At 39.9% G+C, this 26,656-nt stretch overlaps 1 protein-coding gene across 1 annotated transcript in view; it reads right to left on the bottom strand.

Annotated features, from left to right (window-relative positions):
- The window catches only part of LOC115055799 (ryanodine receptor 2-like), a 60,156-nt gene extending 40,262 nt beyond the window's left edge, over positions 1-19,894 (bottom strand). The window contains 36 exon segments of the mRNA XM_029521824.1: positions 11-224; positions 414-640; positions 782-868; positions 2,541-2,700; positions 2,852-3,012; positions 3,330-3,444; positions 3,670-3,802; positions 4,112-4,298; positions 4,478-4,686; positions 5,022-5,196; positions 5,878-6,086; positions 6,645-6,792; positions 7,040-7,199; positions 7,288-7,371; positions 7,537-7,640; positions 7,901-8,005; positions 8,169-8,388; positions 8,585-8,777; positions 9,307-9,548; positions 11,334-11,467; positions 12,631-12,749; positions 13,060-13,155; positions 13,369-13,501; positions 13,589-13,772; positions 14,124-14,245; positions 14,359-14,523; positions 14,604-14,760; positions 14,984-15,058; positions 15,148-15,241; positions 15,607-15,730; positions 16,019-16,131; positions 16,298-16,376; positions 16,587-16,668; positions 17,124-17,254; positions 17,441-17,560; positions 19,847-19,894. Of these exon segments, the coding sequence (XP_029377684.1) occupies positions 11-224; positions 414-640; positions 782-868; positions 2,541-2,700; positions 2,852-3,012; positions 3,330-3,444; positions 3,670-3,802; positions 4,112-4,298; positions 4,478-4,686; positions 5,022-5,196; positions 5,878-6,086; positions 6,645-6,792; positions 7,040-7,199; positions 7,288-7,371; positions 7,537-7,640; positions 7,901-8,005; positions 8,169-8,388; positions 8,585-8,777; positions 9,307-9,548; positions 11,334-11,467; positions 12,631-12,749; positions 13,060-13,155; positions 13,369-13,501; positions 13,589-13,772; positions 14,124-14,245; positions 14,359-14,523; positions 14,604-14,760; positions 14,984-15,058; positions 15,148-15,241; positions 15,607-15,730; positions 16,019-16,131; positions 16,298-16,376; positions 16,587-16,668; positions 17,124-17,254; positions 17,441-17,560; positions 19,847-19,894 (5,109 nt within the window).
- Positions 19,895-26,656: the final 6,762 nt, after the last annotated feature.

Here is a 26,656-nt window from a genome sequence, read left to right as displayed (position 1 = left end):
AAAGCACCACCTCAATAATTAGCTGGTAAAATGCAGAGCGGAGCAGGCCAGGGAGGTATGGATTCTGAATGGCATGAAGGATCTGGGACTGGTCCACATGACTGCAGAGGGCATGACAAACTCTGGTGTTTCCAAGGGTGCATAAAGAGCAGTAGAGGAGGAGGGTGTGGCGGTGAAAGATCAAGAGGTCATCAAGTTCGGACAGCTCCAAAATGTCAACACACCTGTGTGTGCAATACATTCAAGTAAAGCAACTATATGTTGTAAAGAAGTTCAAAATTTGCAAATACAGCCTGTTGTATATTTTCTGGTGTGTGTACAGCTTGATACTCGCACATCAAGTTGCATCACTTCCTGTGTACCAATTCTGCAAGACCAATTTCAGAAACAGATATGTATTCCTGCTATTTAACCTGTTTTCATCTGGGATCTGAAGGCTCATGACTTGCAGGGGTTCAGAGCATTGGACTCTCCAGCCATAAACCTCATCTGGCCGATCTACCAACACCTTTAATGCATGGGCTGGTACTTTGGTCCATGAAACTGGGCTGAGATGCTGGACCTGAAACCTTGGAGGGCACTGAGGAGTAGCATTTCTTCTTTGGCTGCGAAGCAAACCAGCTGACAGTGGCATCACATTCTGCATAAAGCAAAAGACAAATCAAAGTAGTAATAGAGTAATAGATCATCAAACAGCTGTTCATTTACTTGCCAGTATGCAACCCAATTAATTATTGATTTATATTTTTTCCATAAATATACCATATTCAATATCCCTTACCTTAACACGTCCCAGTTCAAACTGAAACATGTTGGTTGTGGTGGGTTTGACGAAGACAGCAGGAAACAGCTTTGTACTGGCTTCCACCTGATTAATAGTGAAACAAGCGTAAACTGATCAGTTGTATGTACTGTTTATTTCAAACGAATTGCAAGTGCAATCATACAAGAAACTATTTTACAATAAACAAAAAAAAAAAAAAATTGATGCAGATGGCTTCCCTCCAGAAAAAAAGAAAACAAAACAAAAAAAAAAAAAAAAAAAAAAAACAATAATTACATGTGTTACTGCATACAGATACTTTGTGTTCGAAAGGGAGAGGGTGGAAGTATAAACTTATTAGTCCCACCCCTTTTCCTATGTTACAGTAAACAAATAACCAAATGTTCAACATCCTGTTTTCTAACCATTACTGCTGTTAAATAAATGAATTTTGTCTCATCTTTATATGATTTTGATAAAAATACAAAAAAAAAAAAAAAAAAAAAAAATCATATTATGCACTTTCAAAATTGTCATACAATATAAAGATACTTTATTTATATTTTATTTTAAATTGCTTGATATTTGTACACTCTTCCTAAGGCAAACTGTTCCAGAATTGTATTCCACATACTGAAACACAAAAACATTTGTAAATTTGTTTTGTAATTATTTCCCCAAACTTGTGCGCACTATGTGAGATATGTGAGAACAGTAAACAATATACAGTGATCTTTGATCTTGCACGTACTTAACATGCGATTTTCTATTTATTTGATTGTCCATAATAACACCTAAAAATCTAATTTCATTTACTTGTGTAATGTTAATACAATCCACTGAGAAAATGATTTCTGCATTTTTTATTCCATTTCCAAAATACATAAATTTTGGTTTATTAACATTCAAGGATAGTTTATTTATATTAAACCATAATTTTATTTTGTTAAATTCTATTGTTACATCTTGAATTAATCTTTGCAGATCAGTGCCAGAGCAAAACAGGTTTGTATCATCTACAAACAGTACAGGTTTTAACATTGAGGACACCTGGCACAAATCATTAACATATAGAATAAAACATTTTGGTCCCAATGCAGACCCCTGCGGAACAATTTATATTTAAACACTTGGAGTTTCATTCTCCTAATCTTAAAAATTGTTTTCTGTCACTCTGATAACTTTTGACCCACTGTAAGGCTATACCCCTGATACCATATTGTCAATAGAATTTCATGATCTATAGTGTCAAATTCTTACTTAAATCCAAAAATATTCCAATTGCATGAAGCTTCTGATCAAGAGATGATGATATTTGTTCATTAAGTGCCAAGGCGGTTGAATGCTTAGCCCTAAATCCGTATTGACATTCGGAGAGTAATCTATGCTTATTTATGAATTTTTCCAACCGGTTATTGAATTGTGGTAACAGTTATTGAAGGTATGTCTGTCTCCTGGTTTGTACACTGGTATCACTTAAGCGGTTTTCATTTTATTAGGGAATGCACCAGTCTTGAATGAAAGATTACAAATATATTAGTGGTTTTGAAACTTCTTCAATTACCTTTTTAATTACTGACATATCTATATAATTGCAATCCTTTGAGCTCTTATTTGTGCATTTGCTTACTATTTTGTCGACTAACAACAACAACAACAACAACAACAACAATTACAATAACTAATAAGAGATTGCTTATTCTTCTAAATTCTAAATGTGTGAGGGGGGAAAAAGTTGTCAATCTGAACTGTCCAGATATTTTCCTGTGTGACCTACTTGGTAAAAGGTGGCCATCTCAACACCACTGGAGGTAAAGGTGAGCATCCCAGTAGCTGTGTCAATTAAACAGCCAATTTCCAAACCTGCACTTCTTCGACTTTGAGACAGACCAGTTGCCTCTCCAGCACACACCATGTAACAGTGACTTCGCTTCACACTTGATAAAAAGGATAGGGACATGGCAATTAATAGTTTGTAGGTAATTAATAACACAATGGAATAAAACATGAATGTTCTTTAGTAACCAAGTTTGGTATTGTAGGTTTAATAATCATGACAACAACACGCACCATCGGGTGCATACTGACCTTTCCCAGACTTTGCCACTATCATTTCCAAGTGTGACTGTCACGGTGTGGACATAATCAGGGTCAAATGATGTGTAATAGTGATGAAAGTCAGTCGTCACCCAGCCTACCCACACATTAAATGGCTCCTGTCCTGGAAGAACCCTCACTGAGTAGTAATACTGCATTAGAAATAGAGATATGTCACATCATCATTCATATGTCAGCATTTGTATGTGATGTTTTTAGTGTGGCTGGTAATTATATAGCTCGACCAGTAAAGAGGTAAGGCATTGTGCCTTTAAATAAGATCTGAGGCAGCAGTGTTTGCCCAAACACATTCTCCTTTCTGCCATTTGAGTTATTTATGAAGTTGGCTGTATTTAGAAATAACATTAAAAAAACATTTTCTTAATAACAATGATTATTTTTATGTTTTGTAGTTGTGTGGTTAGAATGGGAATAAATTATAAAAAAAAAAAAAAAATCAAAGCCTTACTCTCGAGCTCTGAATAAGATGATCATAGTTATCTTTGTCAACTACAACATCTTCGAGAAGCCTTGCAGATGAGTTGCTGCTGACCAGACCTGGTTTGGTCCTCTTCAACATGAATCTTACAGAACGGAAACACACATTATTGAGAGTGTGTATACTATCTTCATTCCGCATCACAGAAAAATATAGAAAAACAGCATACACACATTATGTTTCAGTACAAGTACATTCCTATCCCATGTTAAGTAGGCCTACTGAATACAAGCTCTATGTTTTCATGTTTGTACTTATTTATAATATTCCAAGTTCACAACATATTTTCCTAGTTTAGGGAACAACTCACCGTTGTTTCAGTCTGGATGTTTTATCATGGCTATGATCCTTATGGTTGAGCTCATCTCTTGAGCCAGCAAAGCTGTGGGCTGACTTCATCAGTACTTCAAAGTCAGAGTCCACATCCTCCTGTTCTTTCCTTCCTAAAAAGGACATTGGGAATTAATTACAGCGAGGCACTAGGGAGCTTAAATTGAACAATTCATCAAGGTCATTATGGGTGAATATCTGTAATCTTGGTAGCTGCAAACAACAGCACTATCCAGATCTTATGCTTATTATTTCATTAAATGTTAATCTTGTTCTAGGTTACAAATTTATACATGCTGCCTCACTGCTAATGTCATTTATTGTGTGTTATGAATAACCTAGAGATTGCTGTGCAGGCTTGTCAAATTCTCTGTGGTTAACAAGACTATACTGTACATGACACAATGTAATATTATCCAAACCTGGAGAAAGTGTGTTGGAGGTCACTGGACGCACACCCTCTGTAGGGCTGGTGAGAACAGCAGCACATTCAATAGACATGCTGAGCCGGTAAAATCCAATCTCACTGCCTCCACTGTGGTGAGTGAATGACCGCTGAGAGACCCTCAGGCTGGATAAGGAATCTGTTGAGCCACTAGTTTTAGTGACCTTGAGTAAAATTTTAAAAAATATTTTCATTACCATTCTTGTCACTTAACGAGTGCTGTGAGAAATCCTGGGGCCCCGAAAAGGATGCCACCCATAATCCACATTATCAATAATATCACGTACATCTTAACCAAACAGGCAGATAACAGAAATCCTATAAATGAGCCTAGACGACTAACCTGTAAATTGTGATCATCAGGTAAAATGGAGGCAAACTGAGGCTGCTTCCAACTCATCCACAGAGCTGGATCTCTGGCCATGCTGACAGCGAATGGCTCATAACCTTCCTGAAGGCCACACACGCTGTAATACTGCAGAGTGCTAACTTTGCGACCTAGGTTAAGCCTTCCCACCTGGTTCACCCCAAGACTGACCACAGGCAAGAAGCCTAGGAAATATGGGAGACAAGATGAAAAGAATATAAATCAAAGCTTTGAATTGCAACCATAACTCCAAAAATGTTTTTTTGAGATGCACTGCTGCCTTCAAATTTAAAATTAACTCGTAATTTTCATGAAATGGGAAAATGTCCCAGTTTCACCATTAATATGTTTTTTATGTTCTATTAGGAATAAAATATGGGCTTATGAGATGTTCAAATCATTCTATTGTTATTTACAAAGCATCCCAACTTTTTTGAATTTGGGATTGTATTATCTTTCAGTTCCATAAACAGTCTGAAGTCTGTATAAATTCAATGTAAAGTAGAAAAATCCTCCACACCATCTCCGGTATCAAAGTCCTTGGCAGCCAGCTCTGATCCTCTGTCATTAAACTGCACCTCTCCATTGAGTGTGACCACCATGGTGTGTTCAGCCATGTCCACCAGGCAACCCACCACATCACCTCTCAGCCACTGACGTCCCAGGGGTTCACCGCCCTGGTGGTACCACTGAGCCTGAAAGCAGCAGCAAGATAATTTAGTCAGAAAAAGAGACAACTGTTAAATTCTCACAGGAAGAAGAGTAAATAAGATAAAGAGCTGGCAGGATCACCAGGCAAGAGGCTGTGCTGCACTTTTCTTACGACTGCCATTTTACATAATGAGAAATTTTACAGTGATTTTTTTTTTCCCCAAGCACTGGTTATAAAAATATGGCCTGGCTAAATTCACTGTATCCACTGTTTGCTCAGGGCTATACACCTTAAAGATAATAATGGTGACCAACTGAGTTACTGTTCAATCCAGATGACATAGCGTGAACAAACATCTTCCATATTAACAAGTTAACTATTCTGTTGGACTGTTATTTTTGCCTTTCTTCTAATTAGACTGTTCAAAGCCATTTACTTTAGAGACAAGCATTGGGCCATAATTCTGTCTGTCTGCTCTGCAATACATCATCTGGCCTCATCCATGATCACACCAGTTAAACAAATTTAAACTTTTGTTTCTTTTTTTATTTAATTAAGAGAAAAAAAGTTAGAATGTCTTTTCAATGTGTCAACATTTTAAGAGAACACTGGTTTTGTCCTGCTAAAAAGAAAACTACCGACATTTGAAGCTTTGACAGAATGGTTCTGTGGCCAGTGTTGACAGGAACACTGTTTTCAGAGCTGTAAACTTTTAACACCTCACCTCAAATCCATCAAAGACATAAGCCTGGTCATCTGAGCCGAGGTCTTTATTGAGGGTACAGCCTGGTCGAGCCCAGCCCACTCTCATATTCCCCACTGTCAGTATTTCAAATTCAAAATACCACTTCCCCGAGGTCACAGCATATAATTTATCTGGTCTGAACACTCTGCATTTCTCAGTAGAGAAGAGACATGCGTTTGATGATGTGGCTGTAAACCAAAAAGAAAAAAAGAAAGAAAGAAAAACAGTAAAAATTATGGCAGATTTTCATTCAAATGAAGTATCTCTACATTAGTGCTGACAGATTGTTAGTATTCTGATAAATTATGCAACTGATACCTGACAGTTTAGCCTGATAACAGAATCAAAGAAAGATATGTTTGTCCTATAGTTATATTTATTATCTCATGCTGCTGAAAATAACTCAGTGGTTCTCAAACTGGCAGGGAGGCTTCTTGGCTAAAGAGCTACAGCAGGAGGGTTGTAGAGTGACACTAAGTGGAATGAATATGATTTATATGGGAAAATAAACAAGCAAGTATTTACTGTTGCTATCGTGTTGACCTTCATTCCACTACAATTCAACATGGATCTTTTTGATAAGTTGCTTTCTCCCATAATGTAAATGGTACTGTGGTAAAAGTACAGAGAGTGCAATATTTTTTCTTTTTGTGAAGAATTTCTGCTGAAAAAAAAAAAAAGAGAAGTGGAGGTGATGTGAACTGAGCTATAAATGATAACACTGATAAGGAGGCTTTGAGACATACTCTGCTCCTGGTTCAAGGGCTCCAGGCTGTAACCATAGGCCAGCAGGGTACAAACAGCCTCTCTGGCACTCTCTCTTCCCACTTTCCTAGTCCTTTTATCAAGAAGACTGTAGGGCACAAGGTATGGGCTCCGCTTTGCTTTCACATCCTAATAATACAGAAACAAATAGCAAAAATGGATCCATATATTTGTCAAATAACAATATCAATACCAGTGTTGACAGAACAAGCTTACATTTCTGTACATTCAAGTACATTTTCTGTGTAAACTACATAGAGGCAATACTACTACTCCTAATTATTCATTATATTTGGAAAGACTTAATGAGTGATTTGGAGTGAAGACGCAAGATAACCAAAAGCCTCACAAATGTAATAAAATATGGAACAGAAACCTGCTGGGGTCCATAGGTCCACCCCTGCTTGATCCGCTCTCTGGCCCATACATTATGATCGTTCTCCGCTAACAAGCTAACCACCTCCTTGTGGACTGGACTTAGAAAAACTTGGCTCAGGTCTAGTGGGGCAGGTCTATAACTGCTGGGCTGCTCATACCTGAAATAACATTCAAAAGCATAATAGTCAAAAGTGTGACTTTGACAGAAAGGGTCTTATTTGGCAGGAAAATGTGAAGTTTACATACTTGTTGGTTAAACTCAAGTATTTGACTCTCTTTGCAGCCTGCTCATCAGTCAAAAAAATGTGGAAACCAAGAGCAAGGAGAGTCCTCCATTGGAAAAACAAATAGAAACATTAATTAATCAAATGAGTAAACAGCTACAACAGATATTGGTTACTCAGTTTTAAGTGAATTACTATTAGATAAATGAATCTTAATAATTAAGGAGACTTGAGGTTTTGTCGACTGCATGATAGATGTCATCGACCTCACCTGAGAGTGTCCTGAGCTGCCTGAAGGTTCCGTTTCCTCTCCTTCTCTGTTAGTTTGGAGAACTCCACCAGACAGGGATCGTGCCTCTTACTTTCATCTCTCACCTATTTTACAAGTTATTAACTTAAAAACTCCAAAAAGCACTGAAGATAGCCAAGTTTTTCTATATATAGATAGATATATCTATCTATCTATCTATCTATCTAGATAGACAGATAGACAGATATATATATATATATATATATATATATATATATATATATAGAGAGAGAGAGAGAGAGAGAGAGAGATATAGATATATATATATCTATATCTATGTATATATATATAAAAGCAGGTACTGGAATGATGTCTCTTTTCTTACAAGTCCATGTGTCCACCCAAGATCAATCTTTTCCAATGCCCAGAGTTCATGGATATTTTCAGCCATTTTTTCTCTGATGTCTTCAAGCCGTGTGGGAAACTCCACCTATAAGGTTGATATGGGGAAATTGTGAGGAAATCTACCATTGTAAATTTGAATAGTTCAGCACAAAGGATCAAATCAGGTACATTTTAGGATAAATTTGAAATCTGTGATCTTAATAAGAAAAAAGAAAAATAGCAATTCATTACATGAAATCGATTTTTACCTTATTGATGTCTACTGGCATGGGAGTGAAGGTAACTGGAGTAACAGGTACCAAGGGACCAGTGAGCTCTTGTTTCCCCTCTCCATGATCTATGATGCATTTCTGACAGGGTTCCACCTTCAGCTCAACTTGTGGGAACAATGCCTCAGAGCAAGGAGCAAAACCTGGTGGTGGTAGGAAGCGAAACTCTCCATGTCTTCCCCCAAACAGAAAACGAACCCTGACGCACAAAAATAAGCATTTACAACGTGTGCTGAGGTCCTAAGAGAGACAACAGAAACTCCGAAAAATGTATATACCATGTATATGAAAACAAATTCCAAATTGTATACAATAATGCATATTAAGTCAAAATAAACCTGAAATAAACCAAAAGAAAGTCATGCAGAAGATAGCATAGAAGTATAATTAGTGACCTGACTCCAGCAGAGAAGCTGACCACAGGATGAATAAGCCCATCAGTGCTGAAATTCTCCAACACACCCTGCACAGGCAGACCATTGACCCGGAAAGAAATGCATGGAGCACTGAGGTCAAGACAGCAGCTCACCACATCTTCATCTTTCAGCAGGTGAGGGGAAGGTGAGTTTACCCTGCGACCCACACAGCCTACGGCACATACCCTCTAATTCATTAATGTTCACATATACTTCTTCTGTTCACATGTATTAACACATTCATTTCAGTGATTGCATTTGCAGTGTAACAAGGCAGGACACAAATAAAATAAATCTGATTAACTCTAAATAACCAGTTTGGAATCACAGCCAAAAGCTATATACAAGAATCCGTTTCCCTGAATTTGAATTTGCATCTTTTTGAAAGATCTCTAGATATTATTTTCCTCAAAAAGCATGCTGTATTATGTGGACTAAAGGCTATTTTTTCCCAAGTTATCTATGAATCTATCATGTTCTATCATTCCATCTGTAAAAAGATTAAAGATTATAGACAAATCAAATATGTATGCTATGTCATTTATATTTTAGTCGTTTTGGTGTGTTTTTAAGCTTGTTAAGTGATGTCCCATTCTATATTCTATCGTTTATTCCCAAAAAACCCAGTGGTAGCTCACAATAATTCATATTTGAGTGAGTGAGTTCCCTAAATGTCTTACACTCTTTGATCTCATCCTCACCTGACCAAAGGTGAAGGCCATCAAACCCATAGGAGCAGATGTCGTCTCCCACCCCATTGCCCCCCCAGCCTTCACCTCCTGTGGGCCTGGGATAGTAGCTGTCAGTACAGGCCCAGCCAACACGCAGGTGGGTGGGCTCTGATGTGAGGAAGGGGTCAACTTGATCCAGAACGAGCTCATAGTACCACCGCCGATGCTGGGAAGAATCATCCCCCATTGTCAGAAATATGTTTGGTCTCATGCTGTGGGGGACGCAGGAAACCGACAAAATTTCAGAAGATAGCTTTTTGTTGGTAAAATCATTTTATCCTAATGGTATGAAAATGTCTCTGAAACTTTCAAAAATAAGACAAAGATTAAGGCTAGCAGACAACCGGAGTGACTTCAATAACATTGACTTTGTACGGTCCCAAAAACATTGTCAGACAATAGCAGCCTGCACAGAGGATAACTCCACTTTCATGGGCAGTGCATACTGCATGGTTATAACTATATAAATGTCAGAACAAATGCAGAACAAGGAGCGGGTTCTCCTTTTGACCTTCCAGCATCAGTATTAAAACCAAATTACCAGAGATAATTAGGAATCAGATTAGGAATGAGAGCATAAGAAGCAGCAACATGGGAGGCCATGTGAATGGGAAAGTTTCTCTAATCAAGTCTGACCAACACAGTGTTCTACTAAATAAATTTAGTCCATGTATTGGCATTAACCTTGACAGAGCTTTCGAGGCCCTGAAGCCATGGGGACAGAATGAGACTGTTGATAATAAGGATGGCTAGAGAAACATGAATAAGTACGTTGCATTTGGATGCCTCAGTTAACTAGTCACATGGCAGTTAATTATAATGTGAATTAATTAGAGCCAAAAAGCAATCATAATTACCTCAACATTTCACCACAAACGTTTACACCAAATTTTCAGGAATTCTATCAATTCAATTTAGTTTTTTTCCCCACAAGAGTGGAACACACAGAAGAACCACCCAAAATCAGAATGCCTCTGACCATGAGTGTTGAGGGCTATGATGCACAAAAAAGGGAAAGAGAGCTTCTGGAAGAACTGGAAAAATGTGGTGCAACAGAAGGAGATGATGGAAAAGAAAGAAAGTATGAATACTGATTTGATGAAAGAAATGAAATTGAAAACAAGTGTACTAATGAGGTATTTAGTTGAACAATAAATAAAAATGATAGAAAGACAAATGGCTGGAGGAGTAGTAGAGTGCTGGGGAATGGGCTGAACAGGTGTGAGGGATATGAAACAAAATAAGGCTTAGGGAACAAAATGAGCTTCAAATAGAAAAGCATGATAAAAGAAACCAGCTGTTGTAGACAAAAGGGAACTTGGAGCAATAAAAAAGCTCAAAGGAAAGGAAAGTGCAAACTGCATACAAGATTGCATACACAAGTGAGAAAAAGTACAGAGAAACAGAATAAAACATATGATGAAGCTGATTAAAATGTCTAAATATTAGATAGACTGAGCCATACCACCACAGGCGGTGGGCAACTCCTCTACAGTCTCATCAGAGGGGACTGAGATGAAGGCATCTGGCCTCTGACATCAAAATTATTAGCTTAATCTTTTTTAGATAAGAGAATTAGTGAAGTTAAATTAAGTGGTAACGCTAATGCAGGCATGCAATCTTAAATTCATTCCAGAGCAACAGAGAAAAAGACAGATGCTGAAAAAGGTTTCATCGACCTTGCATCAAAAACATATATGTCAGTGTAGACACAGGATCTAGAGATGTCCATGTCATGCTGCAGTGAGATCTCTGCAGTTGACTAATACAGTAGCACTTAACAACACTTAATACATTCATTCCCTGTTGGAAAAGAAAAGCAAAACCTAACGGGAAGATGCACTCTATGCGACACTGAATTTTACACGTCTCTAATGAAACAGGGACTAAATGCAGAGTGATTCACAAAACACTGAAAAAAGACAACGGAATAGAGAATAACACAGGGATAAAAACACTGTAGGCCTTTTGGGGAAAAAAAACACTTTAAAATATACCTGGTGACCTGATTAACCAGTCGTGTTTGGAGCAGCAAGTCTCTGTCTGGCAGCAGGTTGTCACAGATATGACTCTGATTGGACCGCACTGCCACGCCGTTGCACACACACAGGGAGCACAGGACCGCCAGCACCTGGAATACACACTGTCAACACTTCACCCAGCAATAACAATAAAGCACATGGAAATGATTCCCAATAAGGGAACAGATTGACACTTACCATTACAGTGCAGTTGCAATGCTCATTTCTGTGTTTTTGCATTAGTGAAACATTGATATCTGTTCATTTCCAAAAATTTAATTCTGAGGTGAGATTTAATCTAAAATAATTATTTAAATGACTAGGAGCAGGTCTGGTTCAGGGGGCTTTTTGACAAGGCGGGCCGCAGAGCAGCAGTGTGTCTAGCCTTCTGACTTGCTCCCATCTGTCTCACCTATCCTCCAATCTTAATGCACCACACTGCAATTAGGGTCACACTTATTCACAAGGGCCAATGCTTCCTCGTCAAGGATCAACAGTGCTGGCAGGAGGGCCTTCGTGTCCTGCTCCTTGGTGGCCTGGCCTTCGCACTTCAGTGGTTAGGATTGTGGCCCCTCAGGATCTCTGGCCTCACTGTGTATCCTGTGGTCTCTGCAACTCTCTGGGTGTGGAATCTTTGGTAATCCCATTCACTGGGTGGGAGGGGTGGGGGGGGGGGTGGTGCCCAGGCAGCCTGACCTGACTGTAGGCCCCAGTGCTGCTTTTACATGCATGTTTTATTGAATACAGGCATTGAACATGCATTTGGGCATGTTTAGCTTCACTTGCCATCACATGTCTGGTCACACAATAAAAAAATTGATGAGTCCCGCCAAAATTTGTTTCTCTCTGAACCTAACACACTGCATGTATCCGCTCTCAACTTCACTCTTTTGCTTTGGTGGGCCATTTTTTTCCATTTTTTCATTCATTGCAGGGTAGCACTGCCCTCTCTGTCACACAAAAGGAAATTTCACTCAAATACGGATACACTAGTTTCCAGAGAAATCTGGTGATCATCAAGCACTGAAATAACAACATCTTCGCTGCAAGACCAACAGTGCAGGAATCTCATAAAAGGTTGACAACACTTGTAGTGTTAATCAAACAAAACAAATGCAGACAAAAAAATAAATGAAAACTAAACGCCTATGATTTTCTCTATAAAACCAGAATTTAGATGGACTGCAGCATTTCAGCCAGTACAGAAATAATATGACATAGTTTCCGCTATTTTTATTTCAGATTATGGAAAATTCCTGCATACTCCACATACCTTGTGGTTGCATCCATGTTTGTCCAGAAAGGAGATGATAGAATTAATGTGTCCTTCTTTGATGGTATTGAGTGCCTCAGGACTTTCTACAAGGATGCAGTGAAGAACCTCCAAGACACCTGTACAGGACAATATTAAACTTATATATTAAACATTATTTTATGGAAAACCTGTATTAGATAGATAGATATAGCTCTATTGATCCCCAAGGTGAAATGCACCTAGTCAGGAGCTCATCAAAATAAAAATACAAATAAAAAAATATAAAAAAAAACCAAATAAAAACTAAAAATAAAACCTTATCCATTCAAAATATAAAAAACAAATTTTATGATGCTTAGAAACATTTTAAAAATTAATATGTCAGAAACAATGGCCAGTGTGTCCCAAATGAGAATTATTATTTAATTGCATACAAATTAAACTAACCAGAGGAGGCCTCTAGGCAGTCTAGTCTGCCAATCAGCCAGTCAAGAGAACCTGAGAAATGTGCACAGTTCGTACGGTTTCCCCGGATGAGAGCAGCTGCAGGATGAAAAAAAGAAGTAAACGTTATGCATGTGCACAGGATTGCACTCAAGTGAAAGTGAAAATGTGTCCAAAAGTATGTGTGGTATGTAAAATTGTATGCCAATCACTAATAATTCCAAAATCCATCCAGGGACACTGAAGAGGTTTGATATCAGTATCAGTGGATAGTTAGGGTTGAGGTGTCAGTACTGAAGTGGTAATTCTCACCTAGTAGCTCATAAAAGTGGCTGAGGATGGTCTCCCATTCTTCACCTGTCTCACTCTGAGCAACTACAGCAAAGTGAGAAGCCCTAAGTTGGTGGAGACGGTCAATGCAATCTAGGACCAAATCTATCACTCCCTGAGAAGAAAAGTGTGCATACTTATTAAACAGCAACAAATGTATCACATAGAGGCCTAATTAATTTATTTGTTTACATAGATCTACCTCTTCTTGAAACATGTTCTGTCGCTTCTTCAGAGCTATCATTCTGTTCTGTTTTGCTTCGTGGCACAGCACCTCCAATGGAGGCTGGAGATACTTTATTAAATCCTGCAGACTCCATATCACTATCTCTGTTGGCAGGCTGCCCAAAGGTAGGCTTCCTTGTTGACTAAAACCATCCAGTTTTCTACAAAGAAATGAAGAATATAGAACAGATTCAGGTATGGTTTGGAATTGGGATACTCTGTGATACCTAAAATCAGGTCCTAGTCTTTGTGGTATCTGTCTGTAAAGCAATTTCATATTATACCCCAGCCATTGATATCAATATGTCTGCAATGGCTAATTCATTAGTCTATCTCTAACAAGGACACACACAAAGCTTGTGCTATTAACTCACTTTCATGAAGTCATTTATCACAGTAATAACTTTCAAGACAACACTGCAGTTGGAAACAACAACCTGTGTCATTGTGACCAAATCTCTATTAGAGTGATATTGATGATTTACTGAAGGCTTGTATGTGGCATCCAGTACCTGATAAAACCAGTGAAGAGGAGAATAGCGCTACGAATGAGTCTTGCAGTGTGAGATTCTTCCCTCTGACAACGAGACAGTGTCAGCCCATCGTCCATATGACCCTCACCATGCAGAATGGCCTGAGAACACACCATTTGCAATTACACTATTGATTTGTTCTTGGTGTTAAAACCGTGATTTAGTATATTTCCACATTCAGTGTTCTCTGAGGACAGTGAATCTGAGAGTTTACCTTTTTTTGAGCTGCTCCCATGCGAGAAGACTTGGCATCAGTGGCTTGGTAGGTGAGCCATAGGCCAGAATCTACATGCTGGACATAACAAACTGAATCTCCATACTTGATCTCCGGGATCCCCATGCCCTCGACAACAGTCTTTGGGCCAGTGTCTTGCTTCTCCTACAGGGAAAAATCTTTTATCATATGTAGCATTGCAGTTGTATAACCAAGCCTGTTGTACTTTTCATTTGATTCCTCACCTTTGAAGATCGAAAACAGAAGGAGGTTGAATTGATGTCAGCCTTGTTCCGATCAACAAGATGCAGGCCTTTCTCCTCTGTAAGGCCCAGGTATCTCCCAGTGGTGACGTGGCACAGTCTGAATGGCTGTCCCCAGCATGTATGCCTGCCACTCCAACTGAATATTATCAACAACATGGAACTCAAATAACTCAATTTCCTTTTCCTCAGGTGAATAAGAGAAACACAACCTAAATCTTGCTCCGTAGCACCAATAGCCGACTTGGTTCTGTACAGCCTTTATGAGCAAAACCAGAATCAGACCCTGCTAATTTCCAATATGAAAATCTGTTGTCTATTTTGGACCATCAAAATATTTTATGAGGTGAAACATTACTTACACAACATGCAGAATATCCAACCTCCAGAGAGATCGTGCATGGCTAAGGACCGATCCAATCTCATGTTGCACTATCCTACATTGACAAAATGGACATGACCAAATAACAAAATGACATTTTGTACAGCTGGCACCACAAGTGATTAGTCTTCTTAGCTGACTGACCTTTGCAGCTCTTCTTCCTGTGTGGAGGGAATTGTCAGACATGCATCACTGTGGCTATGCAGCAGCCGCAATGTGTCCCCACCCTTCAGGTATCCTAGAATTAACACAACAAACACCAGAGGAGTTCTCTACTGAAAGAGAGATTTATTGCACCTTTGAAACAGGCCATTTGTTTGCTATGCTTTCTATTTGATCATCATTATTATTGTAACAATAATGATACCACATTATCTATTCTCAATTTTTATGTTAGCCACCATTGTCTACATTTCAACATTTGCAACAACGTGATTTGACCCATCGCCTGCATCAGTTTGCAAAAACAGAAGCTGGAAATCCTCTTCAGCTAATCACACTGCTTGGACACAAAATCAAGTGCACTGTATAATTTTTGAGATTAACAGTTTTTTTTTACAATGTTTTTATAGAACAAGAGAGAATACAAAAAATGAAACTTGCCTTGAGAAACTCCACCTCCAGAGCAGATGGGAGCAACACTCCAGAGAGTCTGCTGGAAGGCTGCATTTACAATCAGACTGTCATACAAGCTTTTGTTTTCAAGTACCGTGCCAAAGGACAGGTGCTGAAAAGAAATCAAAATGGCCTCGAGTTCTACAGTAATTGTATTATACAGTTCATCAGCGGCAGAAAGAACACAACAATGGCAAGTATAGTCAAAGGACATGAAACCAAAGACATAAATGATAGTCTCAGAAGAAAGGTGGAAAACAATACAAATTCAACTTACCTACAAAAGTGTGTCATTTCCTTAAACCAAATGGTTTTTGACCTTTGTTATTGTGTCAAATATTTAAAGCATACTCCTGGTTATCTGTGAAAAACATAAAAATTCCCTCCTGCACTGACTCACCAGGTATCTCTCTGAGGATACATTGACCAGTATGAGGTCATCCCCAACACGCACTTTCTCACCCTCTGACCTCTGTCTAGATGCTGGGTGCACAGTCCACCAACATGCTTCACCTAATACACAAAAGCATACACAAAACATATGAACAAAAAAAAAAAACAAACAAACAAACACTGAGATCACTCAAGATTGAATTATATCACAATTATATAGAGACAATATTGCAACATTTAATTAACGCAAATATCTCATCTGTTTAAAAAGGCCATCACCAAATACCTGCTTTATCTTCTTGCAGACCAACATCAAAAGCCAGTTTATCAGTTGAAGACTGAGATGAAGACAAGCAGCTCAGATACTGAGAGAATAAAAAAAGATATATACTACCAGTCAAAAGTTTGAACACACTTTCCTATTCATTTGAATGACAAAGTGTTTCCAAATTTTTGACTGGTAGTGTATTTTTCAGTGAATATATAAAAAATATCTAGAAAAAAGTTAATAAAACTTTTTAAGAATGATGACTGAAACCCTATATTTGCATCTGCATTATATCAAGATGAGTCACCATGCCACTGTATGAGTGTAGGAACAACACCGCCTGGCCATAAAGAAGTGTGCGATGGCTCACTCCAGCTCCCACCTGTAAAGTACATAACATACTGTGACTTATACTGTAGCACGAAAAAAGCAAAAGTAATGCAAAGAGTGAATGGATAAATGAATAACAAGTAGAAATAAACAAGCATCATTAAATATGCTTGTTCGCTTATTATTTTGTGAAAGCACAACAACAATTCTAGTTTTATAACTTGCTATGATGTCAAACATGAAAAAAAAAAAAAACAAATTTTGACTCTATTTTGATAATTCATCTGATTGGACAATATCGGCCCAATCACAAAGCATAGTCCAATCAGAGTGGCACAAGGTTTTAATATCTATAGCAGCATATTAACACTACCTTTCAGTTTATCCAGTGAAGGAGAACTACCTGACCTCTGACCGGGCTCTGCTTTGGTATTGGCCAGTCTTCTTCTCTTTTTTTTTTTTTTTTGCACAAATAGCAAAGCGAGCAACACAATGACACTGCCAATAAAGCAATTAGAAATGAAAAGAATTGGCTCTCACCTCTGCAGCCATTTGCTCACTGTGAGCCAGCATCTCCTGCAAGGCTCGGACAGAGAGACACTGTGCCAGGATGAAGCCACATACAGACAAATCTGGTGGAACATTCTGCCAGAAATGGAGGAACAAAAGTCAAATTGATAATCAAACTTCTTGCTGTATTATTTGCAACACTTTATAAATCCCTCATTTATTCTTCAAAATTTCAAGAGTCTTAAGTGTGATAATAAATTAAAAATTAGCTGTTCTGACAAGAAGGAGAAACTGCACAGTGACAGAAGTGGAGCCATTTACCTTGCAGTTGGAAGTGGACTCAAGCCTGCAGAGTCTGCTTCCAAATCCTTCAGCAGCAAGACAGAGCTTCACAAGTTCCTCCTGAGAGTTGAAGGTACTCTGTAGAACCACCTCATCCCCCTAAGGAACAAAAAGCATAGAGATGGCAACAGTTGGCACAAACTTCCCAAACTCCTATGCCAAAAATGGAAGGGTATAGGGAATGTATAAACATTTCTATAACCCGCTCCGAGCCTCATGACCAGGATGGGGGAATGCCATTGTCGAGGTGATTATCTAGGTGATTAATGGGAAGCTGTAGTACATTCACTTGATAACTTTTAATGACTTATGATAATGAACATTATCCACATGTGTGAACATCTAAGCCGGCATAGATCAATTTCAGACAATTGAAGCAAAATTCAAGCTCTCTGTGCTCCCTCTTAAATGTGCTCTTGTCAAAATGTGGTCCAAGGTATAGTAAAATATTATATTATGATATAACTTACACAGAGTGAACATATATGGGCCCATACAAAACCCAATCCACTAACACGGTGCTAAACAATGAAGAAATACATGAAAATGCACATTCGTTCATTCGTTTAAATGTATTCTGGAAAGAACCCCAATTATACTGGCCTGACTTGCATATCCGCATGTTATGTTCTATCTCTACTGTAAAAGCTATTACAGTAAATCTCTGTCACCTAAAATGTATCTTATCTTCAATGAAATGCCAAATGAAACCCGTAAAAGGAATAAGGTTTTTGCATCTATTTAAGGAGCTGCAGAGAGGTACAACAGACACTTGGTCTCCAAAGTTCAGTTGGTACGATCGTCACCTCTATCTCATCTCCACTCATGCTGCATATCTCCTTATGGGAAAGATAGGGCACTGTCTGACCCGTGATTCACCCTTCTTTCCACTCTTCATATCAACGGTACTCTGCAGTCAATCAAACACACTGTCCAATGCTGGGACATGGTGGAGCATGCAGATGGCAGGACATGGGACCCTGCTCTTTATTTGGATATATATAGCAAAGTAAAATTCTCTATCCCACTATCCGGTGGGTGTTTCCAATGAGCAGAAATATGGCGTTCGCAGGCGTTCCGCCCGTTTCCAAATAAATGGTAAGCAATAGTGACGTTACACGTCAAAAATAATGTCATCGATTGGTCAGTCGAGCATGCTAACCAGTTAGCCAGCAGCCCATTTTGAGCCCATGGTTGGCATCCGTTTACACAGAGATTGACAATGAATGGTCTGACAAATGCATTCTCAATTTATTGTTTTAATATAATACATAATATATCAGTAACCTACACGTTGGTTTGTCCCATTTAGCTTTCCAGGTAATAATACGACCAAGATGTATGATGTACAATGAGCCGATCGTTGTGGAGAAATCATCCAGGTAGGATGAGGATTAAACATCATGGCCATGTCTGTCTGTAATTCTCTATGCTATAAGACTTAACCCAGTTGGCTTTCCAGCTCAGAAGAAGAACTTCCTGGGGTACACCCTGCATTTAATTTTATGACATCTGACACATCTAGCAAAAATGACTTTGCCCTGGGTTCAGACACCATCTGGCCATGTAAGTATGTGCGTCTTATATCCACACCAGAAACTATCTCAGTGACATGTCCTCAGCAGAGGGCAAAGATAACAAGGTGTGGGAGGACAGCTTCCAACTCGGGAACAATGATATCATCTCGCAGAGAAGCTTAAAAAAAAGCTGTTTGTGCTTTTCAAGTCACTCTAAGTGATGAAAAAAAAAACTGCATGATGAAGACAGTAAATGTTCCATTAGGAGATATGCACAAAAAGCAAAAAGGGGTTATACGATTACAAATGAAATGGTCAGAGTTAGACTGGTCAGCAAAGATGTAGTGTTTCATGTGCATGTCTCTCGAGACACTTCCAGTGATCTCAAGGAACACATCGCCTCTACTCATCGAAAATGAGTAAATGAAACCTTCTGAACTAGACAAAACAAGAATTGTGGGTGTTTCATTTTCTGCTCTGGCTACTTGCTGTAGACATTTTTGATTATTTTCTGGACTTTTACCACCCAGGCTGAAAAGTGAATCAACAGAAAATAATTATGGAGAAAAAATAACATCAGATATAATCTTATATGCATAAATACAGACAGAGGCCATTTTCTGCTATGAGTAGTCAATTTTCAAAACTTTCAAATGATTAGATTTTTCAGTGAAAGACACAAAAATGAGTTATTAGATCATAACTTTTCTTTTGAATAGTGGCTTTAGAACTTTTGAACTCCACAAAGACACAGGACTCAGTTATCTGCTGAGACCACGGCGAGACTGAAATAATTCTATCTTCAACAATTTATTACTTTTATTTCTTGCTTTATATTTATTGCTAATTTGTAAATTGGCTGACTCACCGTTCGTAGGAATTGAAATTCATCCTCGGCCTCTCCGGTATCGGTCATTATTATGGCCAGACCGATGTGTCAACGGATTCGGTTCCCAGTGGGAATTCCTGTTCCTCTCAAAAAGCCATTTTAACTGACACCGCCCACAGGACCAACCCAGAACAACTGCTTTTACGGAAAGCGAAGTGGTACAAAATGATTGACAATTTGCGTGACATTGCAGCGAAAAAGAGATTTCCCTGTTGGTTTGATCATCTGTTATTTCATTTGGTATTACCAGTCAATGTTTTAAATGGAAAAGACATAATTGCAAATTTGCGATTTCATAATCACGCCTGTTGATTTGTTTATCATTTTCATGAGTAAATAAATGCCACGCTTTGTTGCTGAATTTTTGTGTATATGCTACAGTTTAACTGGTTGATCATCACAATGACAATTATGTAGACCTATAGCCCATTTTATGGGCATGTCGTGCAAGAGATAGCCGATAAAGTGTAGTCTTTCAAGGGAAAAATATTTTTAGTGTTCAGTGAATGGATCATTGACTTTCGTATAAATCATGCACTTACTTGGAACTAACCTAGGGCATAATCCAATTCCCAACCCAGTTACGTGAATGTGTGTTCATTGTGGTAAAGGGGACAAACTTGTGTTCAACCAGTTCGTGAATTATGAAATATATGGACACTATCCGGTGGGTGTTTCCAATGAGCAGAAATATGGCGTTCGCAGGCGTTCCGCCCGTTTCCAAATAAATGGTAAGCAATAGTGACGTTACACGTCAAAAATAATGTCATCGATTGGTCAGTCGAGCATGCTAACCAGTTAGCCAGCATCCCATTTTGAGCCCATGGTTGGCATCCGTTTACACAGAGATTGACAATGAATGGTCTGACAAATGCATTCTCAATTTATTGTTTTAATATAATAAATAACATATCAGTAACCTACACGTTGGTTTGTCCCATTTAGCTTTCCAGGTAATAATACGACCAAGATGTATGATGTACAATGAGCCGATCGTTGTGGAGAAATCATCCAGGTAGGATGAGGATTAAACATCGTGGCCATGTCTGTACGTGTTCCAGTGAAGAATATGGCCACGATGTATAATCCTCATCCTACCTGGATTATTTCTCCATCACGATCGGCTCATTCTGCATTATACATGGTGGCCGTATTATTACCTGGAACACGCATTAGCTTGTAGCCAGAGTTTGGATGTCTTCTGTGGACATCACTGACAACACGGTCCAACTCCTCATCACAGAATACAGGTCCGTCCGTCCGTACACACACACACACACACACACACACAAAACATTAACAACGAGTAATATCCCGGTCCTTGTGTGTGTTGTTGTGTCTGAAGCGGTGGAGTACTTCTAGATTTGCGGTCAATATCTTTGTGTGGAAATAAAGCCAACAAGTTAAATTAATTCCTCTGCCTCCCATGTCACTTTCTGTTACCTGACTGCAGCTTTCTGTCTCTGTCTCTACCAAACTCAGCTGTTTCTGTCAAAGATAACGTTTTGTGTCGGGCTTTAATACAAGCTAGGCTAATGGACGTTAGCATTAGAGCTGGCCAGTTAGCTTACATTACAAGCTAACGGCCCTGTTTCTTACCTTGCTCTACGTACGTTTCTCGTCCCAAATTCACCGTCACCACCCTTTAAAAAAAAATATTTGTATAGAAAATTTCTTAACCCTTTATTTTCCTTTCTGATCACCGGAATGATGCTGACCGGACATTTTCCTACCGAACATCAGACAACAGAGAACAGAGAATATCTATACAAGATTACAGGCTATCTATACAGACATTACAGTAACAGTAACCAAGGGGGCGGGGCTTAGCTAAGGCTTGGTGGCCAAACCATTTGTTGTGGGGGGGGGGGGGGGCAAGTACGAATCTTGTGTAACTCAAACATTACATAATCTTACACTAAAATAGTTGTTTATTTTTACGTGTCCTCCATAAACAAATCATTTCAGTGGGTGATTCGTTTGATCTTTTACTGGTCTAGTCTGTGGAAGCGTCCTGTCTCCGGTCTAGCCTCGGTCCGTTCCTGGATGGGTGCCGTCACCGGTCTGGTCTGGTCTGGTTCGGCCTCGGTCGTGGGGGGGGGCGCCGTATCTGCATTAGCCCAGTCCATTACTCTTGACCAATTAACTCCGTAGACATGTTCAGGTGCCCACACCCGGAAATCGAACCCTGACCTTTACATTACATTACATACTCAACATCTACATCACTTGTTCCATTTACACCAGGTATATACACTCACCGGCCACTTTATTAGGTACACCATGCTAGTAACGGGTTGGACCCCTTTTTGCCTTCAGAACTGCCTCAATTCTTCGTGGCATAGATTCAACAAGGTGCTGGAAGCATTCCTCAGAGAGTTTGGTCCATATTGAAATGATGGCATCACACAGTTGCTGCAGATTTGTCGGCTGCACGTCCATGATGCGAATCTCCCGTTCCACCACATCCCAAAGATGCTCTATTGGATTGAGATCTGGTGACTGTGGAGGCCATTTGAATACAGTGAACTCATTGTCATGTTCAAGAAACCAGTCTGAGATGATTCCAGCTTTATGACGTGGCACATTATCCTGCTGAAAGTAGCCATCAGAAGTTGGGTACATTGTGGTCATAAAGGGATGGACATGGTCAGCAACAATACTCAGGTAGGCTGTGGCGTTGCAACGATGCTCAATTGGTGCCAAGAAAATATTCCCCACACCATTACACCACCACCACCAGCCTGAACCGTTGATACAAGGCAGGATGGATCCATGCTTTCATGTTGTTGACGCCAAATTCTGACCCTACCATCCGAATGTCGCAGAAGAAATCGAGACTCATCAGATCAGGCAACGTTTTTCCAATCTTCTATTGTCCAATTTCCATGAGCTTGTGCAAATTGTAGCCTCAGTTTCCTGTTCTTAGCTGAAAGGAGTGGCACCCGGTGTGGTCTTCTGCTGCTGTAGCCCATCTGCCTCAAAGTTCGACGTACTGTGCGTTCAGAGATGCTCTTCTGCCTACCTTGGTTGTAACGGGTGGTTATTGAGTCACTGTTGCCTTTCTATCAGCTCGAACCAGTCTGGCCATTCTCCTCTGACCTCTGGCATCAACAAGGCATTTCCGCCCACAGAACTGCCGCTCACTGGATATTTTTTCTTTTTCGGACCATTCTCTGTAAACTCTAGAGATGGTTGTGCGTGAAAATCCCAGTAGATCAGCAGTTTCTGAAATACTCAGACCAGCCCTTCTGGCACCAACAACCATGCCACGTTCAAAGTCACTCAAATCACCCTTCTTCCCCATACTGATGCTCGGTTTGAACTGCAGGAGATTGTCTTGACCATATCTACATGCCTAAATGCACTGAGTTGCCGCCATGTGATTGGCTGATTAGAAATTAAGTGTTAACAAGCAGTTGGACAGGTGTACCTAATAAAGTGGCCGGTGAGTGTATATTTACAGTCCATTACATCATTCATTCACATCACCTACCCTGGCCAGGAATGAACCCCTCCCTCGTTGGTGTTGGCCACCGTGATTCAGTCGCTCTTTTACTGGTCTGGTCTGTCTCGGTTCGTTTCTGGAGGGGTGCCGTCTGTCTAGTCTGTGGACGCGTCCTATGTCCGGTCTAGTCTCGGTTCGTTTCTGGAGGGGTGCCGTCACTGGTCTGGTCTGGTTCGGCGTATCTGCATTGTTACATTGTTACTGTATATCTCTATTACTCTTAACCAATTAACTGTAGACATTACATCACTTACATACAGGTTGAACATTACATCCACATCACTTGTTACATTTACATCACGTATATATATTTACAGTCTATTACATCACTAAACCCCGGGGATACATTACTTACATACATTGACATCACCTACCCTAGCTGGGAATCGAACCCCTCCCCCCTTGGTGCGAGACGGCAGCGTTACCACTGCGCCACAGCGCTGCTCGACTTGCCGAATACATTTGCGTTATTTCACCATTTCACATTTACGTCACCTGACCTACCGTGTGACGTGTTCACCCAGAGTGAGCTGGGATTGGCTCCAGCACCCCACGTGACCTCTTCGTCTCAGCTCCGAGTCCACGCCTGTTGATTTGTTTATCATTTTTATGAGTAAATAAATACCACGCTTTGTTGCTGAATTTTTGTGTATATGCTACAGTTTAACTGGTTGATCATCACAATGACAATTATGTAGACCTATAGCCCATTTTATGGGCATGTCGTGCAAGAGATAGCCGATAAAGTGTAGTCTTTCAAGGGAAAAATATTTTTAGTGTTCAGTGAATGGATCATTGACTTTCGTATAAATCATGCACTTACTTGGAACTAACCTAGGGCATAATCCAATTCCCAACCCAGTTACGTGAATGTGTGTTCATTGTGGTAAAGGGGACAAACTTGTGTTCAACCAGTTCGTGAATTATGAAATATATGGACACTATCCGGTGGGTGTTTCCAATGAGCAGAAATATGGCGTTCGCAGGCGTTCCGCCCGTTTCCAAATAAATGGTAAGCAATAGTGACGTTACACGTCAAAAATAATGTCATCGATTGGTCAGTCGAGCATGCTAACCAGTTAGCCAGCATCCCATTTTGAGCCCATGGTTGGCATCCGTTTACACAGAGATTGACAATGAATGGTCTGACAAATGCATTCTCAATTTATTGTTTTAATATAATAAATAACATATCAGTAACCTACACGTTGGTTTGTCCCATTTAGCTTTCCAGGTAATAATACGACCAAGATGTATGATGTACAATGAGCCGATCGTTGTGGAGAAATCATCCAGGTAGGATGAGGATTAAACATCGTGGCCATGTCTGTACGTGTTCCAGTGAAGAATATGGCCACGATGTATAATCCTCATCCTACCTGGATTATTTCTCCACAACGATCGGCTCATTCTGCATTATACATGGTGGCCGTATTATTACCTGGAACACGCATTAGCTTGTAGCCAGAGTTTGAATGTCTTCTGTGGACATCACTGACAACACGGTCCAACTCCTCATCACAGAATACAGGTCCGTCCGTCCGTACACACACACACACACACACACACACACACACAAAACATTAACAACGAGTAATATCCCGGTCCTTGTGTGTGTTGTTGTGTCTGAAGCGGTGGAGTACTTCTAGATTTGCGGTCAATATCTTTGTGTGGAAATAAAGCCAACAAGTTAAATTAATTCCTCTGCCTCCCATGTCACTTTCTGTTACCTGACTGCAGCTTTCTGTCTCTGTCTCTACCAAACTCAGCTGTTTCTGTCAAAGATAACGTTTTGTGTCGGGCTTTAATACAAGCTAGGCTAATGGACGTTAGCATTAGAGCTGGCCAGTTAGCTTACATTACAAGCTAACGGCCCTGTTTCTTACCTTGCTCTACGTACGTTTCTCGTCCCAAATTCACCGTCACCACCCTTTTAAAAAAAATATTTGTATAGAAAATTTCTTAACCCTTTATTTTCCTTTCTGATCACCGGAATGATGCTGACCGGACATTTTCCTACCGAACATCAGACAACAGAGAACAGAGAATATCTATACAAGATTACAGGCTATCTATACAGACATTACAGTAACAGTAACCAAGGGGGGCGGGGCTTAGCTAAGGCTTGGTGGCCAAACCATTTGTTGTGGGGGGGGGGACAAGTACGAATCTTGTGTAACTCAAACATTACATAATCTTACACTAAAATAGTTGTTTATTTTTACGTGTCCTCCATAAACAAATTATCTCAGTGGGTGATTCGTTTGATCTTTTACTGGTCTAGTCTGTGGAAGCGTCCTGTCTCCGGTCTAGCCTCGGTCCGTTCCTGGATGGGTGCCGTCACCGGTCTGGTCTGGTTCGGCCTCGGTCGTGGGGGGGGGGGCGCCGTATCTGCATTAGCCCAGTCCATTACTCTTGACCAATTAACTCCGTAGACATGTTCAGGTGCCCACACCCGGAAATCGAACCCTGACCTTTACATTACATACTCAACATCTACATCACTTGTTTACATTTACATTTACACCAGGTATATATATTTACAGTCCATTACATCATTCATTCACATCACCTACCCTGGCCAGGAATGAACCCCTCCCTCGTTGGTGTTGGCGTGACCACCGTGATTCAGTCGCTCTTTTACTGGTCTGGTCTGTCTCGCTTCGTTTCTGGAGGGGTGCCGTCTGTCTAGTCTGTGGACGCGTCCTATGTCCGGTCTAGTCTCGGTTCGTTTCTGGAGGGGTGCCGTCACTGGTCTGGTCTGGTTCGGCGTATCTGCATTGTTACATTGTTACTGTATATCTCTATTACTCTTAACCAATTAACTGTAGACATTACATCACTTACATACAGGTTGAACATTACATCCACATCACTTGTTACATTTACATCACGTATATATATTTACAGTCTATTACATCACTAAACCCCGGGGATACATTACTTACATACATTGACATCACCTACCCTAGCTGGGAATCGAACCCCTCCCCCCTTGGTGCGAGACGGCAGCGTTACCACTGCGCCACAGCGCTGCTGGACTTGCCGAATACATTTGCGTTATTTCACCATTTCACATTTACGTCACCTGACCTGACCGTGTGACGTGTTCACCCAGAGTGAGCTGGGATTGGCTCCAGCACCCCACGTGACCTCTTCGTCTCAGCTCCGAGTCCACGCCTGTTGATTTGTTTATCATTTTTATGAGTAAATAAATACCACGCTTTGTTGCTGAATTTTTGTGTATATGCTACAGTTTAACTGGTTGATCATCACAATGA

This window comes from Echeneis naucrates, chromosome 15, assembly GCF_900963305.1.
Source record: "Echeneis naucrates chromosome 15, fEcheNa1.1, whole genome shotgun sequence".
NCBI lineage: Eukaryota > Metazoa > Chordata > Actinopteri > Carangiformes > Echeneidae > Echeneis > Echeneis naucrates.
The sequence above is the reverse complement of the archived record's forward strand: the minus strand, read 5'-3'. Positions and strand labels throughout refer to the sequence as shown.